The following is a 7,550-nucleotide window of genomic DNA, read 5'->3' on the forward strand; positions in this document are numbered from 1 at the left end:
TCAGAGGTGGAATCACTGACCTAAGGTCTGTGGCGCGAGGCCAAGGTTGGGTTCAGTGCCGCCAGAGCTCTTGGCCACAGTGGCCCCTGGCCTGACCTTTTCTAGAGTGAGAAGCTGGAAATCCATATGTCATTCTAGAACATGGGACCTTCTTTGCAAGGTGAGAACCACAAAAGTCAAGGACAGTTTTTGTGGATGCTGTAAGTGATCCATTCAAGGACCAAAATCTTGAGTTCTCTCCAATTTCAAATGTTTAAAAAAAGTTAGGTTGACATTTTCACCCTAGGTGGGTCCTGCCAATCAGCCTTGAAAATCAGTGGATGTGCCTTTCTTAAAGTCCCACACAAGAGATAACGAGAAGTAAGGGCACAGGGGCAGGGCCAGACTCAGTGAGACGTGGGAACCTCCCTCTCACTGCAAAGAGTGGGGGTCACTGAACTGGAATGACGTGGCCCTGTTGGCCTTTGTTTTAAGTCGGCTATTGCTGTGTGACAAATTACCACCCCTTAGCAGCTTAAAGCAATGCCCCTTCCCTGGCTCATGATTCTGTAGGCCAGGTGTCTGGAAAGCATAGCTGGGTATTCTGTTGAGGGTTAAATCAAAGTGTTGGCTACTGTCTCTGGCGCCCTGCCCTCTTCTAAGGTAATTGCTGTTACGGACAGGACTCAGTTCCTGATGGTTAGAGGGCTGGAGTTCCTGCTTCCTGGATGGCTGTCAGCCTGGGGCCACTCTCGGCTGCTAGAGGTTGCTGTCATTGTTCTTGTGTGAAAGATGACGAATTCAGTTGGGGCATGTTGAGTTCGAGAAGAGGACATCCAAAAGACCGACAAAAATGACAGAATCTTTAGGGAATTCAGGAGTTCTCCACTGGAAGTGGTTTGGCCTGACAGGAAACCGTTGGCAATGCTTAGGAAGCATTTAGTTGTCACACCAGAGGGGTACGGCCAGCATCTAGGAGCCAGACATCAGGGACACCGCTAATCATCCTACAAGACACAGGGCGACGAAGACTTATCCAGCCCAGCGTCAATCACGCTGAGTCTAAGAAACCATGAGTTACTGGCTGGTACTTAAACCCACAGGGCATGGAGAAAGGGGTCCTAAAACAGAGTCCTACGGGGGGGTGGGGGGGTGGGCAGGCCAACCTAGAGCTTGAGAAGAACCCAGGAAAGGAGAAATAAATCAGAAAACAGAGCTGAAAAATAGGGAAAGGAAGGGGTGTGGATCTGGAAGGCATCAAGGGCTGTTGAGGGTCCAGCAAGGAGGAGAGAGAGTCATCACTATCCAGTGATGTCCTTGGAGACAGAAGACACCAGAGACATCCCAGAGCAGGGCTTGGGCTTTGGGATGACTGTGTTTTCCAAGGGGAAGACAGAGCAAGCGCCAGCAGAGGCAGGAGAGAAGCAAACAGAGGGAGCAGCATCTGGAGAGGGACCCCGGGTGGAGACACCAAGATCTGTAATCGGGAGGGCGGCGGGGGAGGGGAGGATCACAGAGGGAGGCCCTTGGGAGAAGTGTGGGCATAAGAACTGGGAACACTGCACCTCTCACTCGGGGCCCTGCCAGGGGGTGCCTCCTTAAATGGTGCACATTGGGTGGCCCTTGTGCCCCACCTGGTCCCAGTCCTACCTCCCTCACACAGAGACCAGTGTGACAAAGAGGGACTCCTCGCCCATGATGACCAGAAAGAAGGAAAACAAGGTGTGGGTGCAGCTGTGGGGAAGCTCAGAAGTTTGGTGGAAAAAGTTGGGGAGACCCATCCTCAAAGCAGGCAGTGGGGTCATTTTTGAGAATAAAGGGGAAGGGGCAAGGGTTTGAGGAAGGGGTGGAGTTCTGTTGGGAAACCTGGGAAGAGCTGAGGGTGCAAGGGGAGCCGGGTACTCTGAAGATGGAGTCTTTTTCCATGTTATTTCATCCCCATGAGTTTTTTGGGGCTTTTTTCCCTTTTTCAAAAAATTCTCATCAGAGTTCCATCCAGCTCTGACTCAAATGTTAAAGCATTTCTTCCCGCAAATGACTGTACTCCATCTACTAGATACTCACTTTATGGGTCCAATCTGTTGAAAGATAGGAAACTATTACAGTAGAGATGGAGGATGGACACTGGGCTCAGAAAGCCAGGAACAATGATTAAAATATAGGCCTTCCTGCGCAAACCGTAATGCTTTTTATAAAAGCAAAATTGAGAGAAATTACATGAAGCTTCATCTGATTTTCTTAGAAGTCTTGAAACTCACAAGTGTTAAAGAATTACAATATTAACAGAAAGAAAGGCTATTAAAATTAAAGGGGATTTGGAAAGAATGATCATCTTTTTCTTATTCCTTTTCATTGTAAGAGATGAGCCAAGATGTTCTTTAAAATTCACTGTCTCTGATTTTATTATCACAGTCACGCAGTTCACCGTGATAACCTTAATGCTTCCTCCTTCATCACAGTGTTACTCCACCAAGACAAGTGTCTGCTACACTCAGTGCCTTGGGCAATCTACCCCCCTCCCCACCCCGCCTAGGGAGGAGCAGAAGCTTCTGCACTCTGCAGAAACTACACATCCACACCTACTGCTAGAACAAAGAGAAGAAGGGCTATAGGTCTCTGGATGCAGGCTGCGCTGGAAACCACCCCCCTACCCCACCCACATGGCTGTGCTGCTGAGTCTGATGCTTTTTCTCCATGACTCCTATGGTTCAGGTCAAGACCAAGCTGGGTCTGCACTGTCCTAGCCTCGCAAAGCCTGGTTTCTGGAAAGCTGCCTCCTAACTGGCAGTCTTTTCAAAATGTCCATGTGGAAACCTGCTTAGACTCTCACCAAACTAAGTATTGTTGCGGAGGGGAAGAGGCGCGTCATGAGCCAAGACAGTTTGCTTCATCAGGAACACATCTGAGTCATGCTTGCAACCATATTCGCAGATGGGAAGACATTTTCTCTTTAAAGATGCTGTTACCGGGGGCGCCTGGGTGGCTCAGTGGGTTAAAGCCTCTGTCTTCAGCTCAGGTCACGATCCCAGGGTCCTGGGATCGAGCCCCACATCAGGCTCTCTGCTCAGCGGGGAGCCTGCTTCCCCCTCTCTCTCTGCCTGCCTCTCTGCCTGGTTGTCATCTCTGTCAAATAAATAAATAAAATCTTAAAAAAAAAAAAGATGCTGTTACTGGGGCGCTTGGGTGGCTCAGTGGGTTAAGCCTCTGCCTTCGGCTCAGGTCATGGTCTCAGGTTCCTGAGATAGAGCCCCACATCGGGCTCTCTGCTCAGTGGGGAGTCTGCTTCCCCCCCTCTCTCTGCCTGCCTCGCCCCCTACTCGTGATCTCTCTCTCTCTCTGTGTCAAATAAATAAATAAAATCTTAAAAAAAATAAATAAAGATGCTGTTACCAAAAAGCTTTTCACACCCACAGAGAACGCACATGTTTAAAGTTGTGAGGAAGCACTGAGAATGGCCAGTGGGCAGATGGGTCTGGCTGCTGTTTGTGATGCGAGCAAGAGGAAGCAGGTAGTGTTTTCCACACTGAGAACACCCATCCCTCCGCCCCCAGCTGTCCCTGCAGCAACTGAGCCTGGGGAGCTTCTGGAAGGTACCTGAGATCCTCACTACCTGTACTCCTCCGACAACAATCAGAAATCTCTGGGGGAGCGGGAGAGGACAGGTGGGTACAGAACAGCTGAGGGGCTGGCTTCTACCCTCTAGAAGTCTGGAACACCCTGAGTCACCTTGAGATCACCCCCTACTTCTTAAAGGCAGTTACTTTTTTTTTCAGGTGTAAAATATAATAATTTTATATTTGTATATTTTGCAGAATGATTAACATAAAAAATCTAGTTAACATCCCATCACCATACATAGTTACAAATTTGTTTCCTTGTGTGAGAACTTTTTTTTTTTTGCTAATGTCCAGATTTCACATTGCTATTTATTATAAACATATATTTTTTATCCCCAGGGATAAGGGCAGTTACTTTTAAGGAGAACCCTGTGTTGCAATGGAGGGACTCTGCCTTCTGCTCTTTGTTAAATTGTTCCACAAATCAGTTGTTGTACAGAAAATTTGAAATTAGGATTTGAGAGGCCTTAAGCCCATCCCGACAGTAAACGGCTGACACAAGCTGGGACCCTTAATTCCAAAGTCCAAATCTTTCCCTCCATCCCATCCTTAGCCCAGATCCACCGCCCTCCTCCTTAAGTGGAGAAGGAGGCTGGCAGTGGGATTGAAACTTTGGTTTGTTAAATGAATTTAAATGTATTTGCTTTGAGGATCCACAGACCCAGGGCGAAACCAATTTCAGTGAGACTGGCTCTGTTTGAGCAGGCGCTGCCTTTCAGAGTGATGGGCCCCTTCTACTATCTCGGAAGCTTATCACCAGAGAATTTTCACTTCTCTGTGTGCGTGCTGGCAGGTGGCAAGAACCCTGAGTCCTGGGGGCTGGCGTTCTTCCCAGGCACCCAGCCTTGGGGAGCCAGGCGCATGGGGTCGGGGTGCTGGATGGGGGGAGCCCCGTAGAGCTGGTGGGGATTAGGGTGGCAGGAAGCCTGGAGACAAGGGGACCTGGAGGTAGGGGGATATGCAGCCCTGGAGATCTGTGAGCTTGGGGGAGCCAGGAGAATGGCTCCAGAGCAGGGAATCAGGGGCATACAGAAGCCCAGTGTTTTGGGAGTTCCAGTAAAGGCAGTGGAGGGTTTTGCTAATCCCCGCACTCCGTGTAGGAGGCCACTGCGCAAACATGCCAGACAGGGTTTGGGAAATAAAGAGGCTTCCCTGGACAGCTGGGGTGTTTCGAGCTTCCAGCATCTCGGCTTTCTCAGGGATCTGGTCCACCTTAGCGCATTAATTGCGCGGGGACTCCGTATGACTCCAGTGCCTTGGCCCAGGCGGGCACTCGCATCCTTCACCGAGCTGCCTCTCCTCGTGGCCCCAGCCCATGGACATCCGTGAGCTTCATCGAGACTCCTTGCCCAGAGCAGCGGCCCTCTGCTCCCCTCCCAGTGGCCCCAACCACACAGCGGCCCCGGGTGATGAGAGATTCCGCAAGGGCAGAGTCCCCCATGGGCGAGCTTGGGTGCCGTGCCTTCGACTGGGGCCTGCGGGAGACCTGGTACCTGCGCGAGGGTCCATGACAGCCAGGACTTCGGGGCCCTAGAGGCCAGATGAGGCCGGGATAGGTGAGATTCCCGGGGATTCTGGTCTCTGACACAGGCGGCACAGAGTAGGGGAGTCACCCGGGCTGCGTGTCTGGATCTAGTCCGGACCAGGGCGGGGCGGAAAGCTGACCTCGGGGCGGGGACCCAGACAACTCTCTAACAGCGCTGTCGGGGGAGGGGGCTGGTAACCCACACTCACCCGGCCGAGGGCCCCGACCGCATTTAAAGGGCGGAGGGCGGAGGGCGGGGCCCGCGGGCGGCACCCGGGAGCTGCTGGCGGCCACGCTTGATGGGGCTCCCATGAGCTTCGGCGCCCAACCTCCGGGCCGGGCCCGGGAACGACTGAACATGGCCTCGTACTGCGACGGCTCCGGTGTCTGCCGGGCCCCGCACAGCCAGGCCCGGGCAGCCGCGCACCCGGTGGGCTACGGGCGCGGGGATCTGGGCGCCGCGGGCGCCGGTCAGCGCCTGTGGCTGAACGCGCCGGCTCTCAGCCCCGCGCCCTATGCGCCCTGCCCTGGGTCCGCGCAGCCCTACTCGGCCTCTGGCTACGCGGCCCCCGGGCCCCTCCTCGGCGCCCCGGGCAGCCTGGCGGGCGCCGACCTGGCTTGGCTGAGCCTTTCGGGCCAGCAAGAGCTGCTGCGGCTGGTGCGGCCGCCTTACTCGTACTCGGCGCTCATCGCCATGGCCATCCAGAGCGCGCCGCTGCGGAAGCTGACGCTCAGCCAGATCTACCAGTACGTGGCCGGCAACTTCCCCTTCTACAAGCGCAGCAAAGCGGGCTGGCAGAACTCCATCCGCCACAACCTGTCGCTCAATGACTGCTTCAAGAAGGTGCCCCGCGAGGAGGATGACCCAGGTGAAAAGGGCGCGCGCGGATGTCCCGTCCAGGACTCCGCTTATTCCCGCAGCCCCGCTGCTGGCACTCTAGGACTGGGGCGGCCTGGGACGACCCAGTCCCTCAGACACTGCACAGCTAGGGGCACTGAGGCGGGGGGGGGGGGGGGAGGAGGAGAGTCGTGCTTGGCAGCAGCCAGGGCCAGAGAAGACCCCGGGACCCGCAGACCCTGACTTCAAGTCTGCGACTCTGTGAGTCTCGAAATCTCTGTGCGCTCCTGCGGAGGAAGAACCAGGAGAGTTGGTCAACTGGGCGACTTTGGAGCTCCTTCTCTGGGCTTTTGCTGTAAAACAGGGAGGACAGTGCCTCGCCAAGGAATTGGTAAAGCCAGTGAGATGCCGCTTGGTGAAGCGCGGGAGACAACACAGAGCCCAGGGCTGGTCCGCGCCGCTCCATCGGCAGAGGGACCGCCACAGTCCAGGGGGCCGTGCACCTCATACGCTTTCTCCCTGGCCTTGGACTTAGAGGGGCTCGGTATTCTTGGTTGTTGCCCTTCCCCGGCCTTTCTGGGAAGTCCACATTCTTCCCAGTCGGCCTGTGGAGGCCCTTCCCTGTACAAAACTCAAGGTTCAGGGTGGGGGTGAGGACTCGTGGGACTGGTGGGGAAATCTTGAAGCTGACCTGGGTTCGTCACGTTCCCACCGTGGTCGGTCAAACCTCAGATTTTCTGAACTGAGTCCTCTCTTCCTGCTCAGGCAAAGGCAATTACTGGACCCTGGACCCAAACTGCGAGAAGATGTTCGACAACGGGACCTTCCGACGGAAGAGGAGGCGGAGAGCAGAGCTGAGCGCCGCTGCTCCCTCGGGAGCCGGGAGCCCGGGAGGAGCCGAGGCACCGGAGCTGGAGCCCCTCGGCGCGGCCTCCCCGGACCTGCAGGCCCCGCCGTCCCCGCCCGCGCCCGACGCTGCCGCCTGCTTCTCCAGTTTCGCCTCGGCCATGGGGGTCCTGGCTGGAGGCCTCGGTACCTTCCCCGCGGGCCTGGCGGGAGACTTTCCTTTCGGGAGACCGACCACGGTCGCCGCCCACGGGTCGCAAGCCCCAGGCCCCGCACCCGGCTTCAGCACCGGCCATCAGACAGCGGCCACCGGCTTCCGCGTGGGCCACTTCGTCTACAGTCGGGAGGGGACCGAAGTCTAAGGGGGAGGCGGGGATTGTCCCAAGTGCTGCGCCACGGTGCTGAGCTCAAGCCCGGATTCCCGCCGCCGCAGAGTGGGTGTCGCAGAAGGAGCTCAGACGGCTGAGCGCATCTTAGCCTCCCAGTGGCGGGCGCGTCATGCCTCATCCCAGCGACCATTCAGATGGAGCCTGTGGCTGCTCCCTGTGCCAAGGCTTCTAGTTCCTCTGAGCCGCCACCCGTGCTCTGGCCGGATCCACCTTCAAGGGGCAACAGGCTGGAACCCAGCTCCTGCTTTTTGGAGAGGAGCCTGGGCCACTGTAAAGAGACTTCTAGGTGTTGTGGGAGCACCGCCTGGGTGCTATCAGGAGTCCATTTCCTCTTCCAGCCCAGCCTGGTTCACCTG

The 7,550-nt window shown here is 55.7% G+C and overlaps 1 protein-coding gene across 1 annotated transcript; it reads left to right on the plus strand.

Moving 5' to 3' along the window:
* The first annotated feature begins 5,479 nt into the window (after positions 1 to 5,479).
* FOXI2 (forkhead box I2) lies at positions 5,480 to 7,167 on the plus strand. Its single transcript, XM_044236703.1, has 2 exons — positions 5,480 to 5,990; positions 6,725 to 7,167. Exons 1-2 carry the CDS (start codon positions 5,480 to 5,482, stop codon positions 7,165 to 7,167), a joined length of 954 nt encoding a protein of 317 aa, XP_044092638.1.
* Positions 7,168 to 7,550: the final 383 nt, after the last annotated feature.

The sequence above is a fragment of the Neovison vison genome, chromosome 2 (assembly GCF_020171115.1).
Source record: "Neovison vison isolate M4711 chromosome 2, ASM_NN_V1, whole genome shotgun sequence".
Taxonomy (NCBI): domain Eukaryota; kingdom Metazoa; phylum Chordata; class Mammalia; order Carnivora; family Mustelidae; genus Neogale; species Neogale vison.

Bases quoted from the DNA above. Each gene is read 5' to 3' on its own strand.
- FOXI2 (XM_044236703.1), top strand. From the start codon at position 5,480: ATGGCCTCGTACTGCGACGGCTCCGGTGTCTGCCGGGCCCCGCACAGC. The intron at 5,991-6,724 runs GTGAAAAGGGCG...CTTCCTGCTCAG, and splicing joins CCGCGAGGAGGATGACCCAG to GCAAAGGCAATTACTGGACC.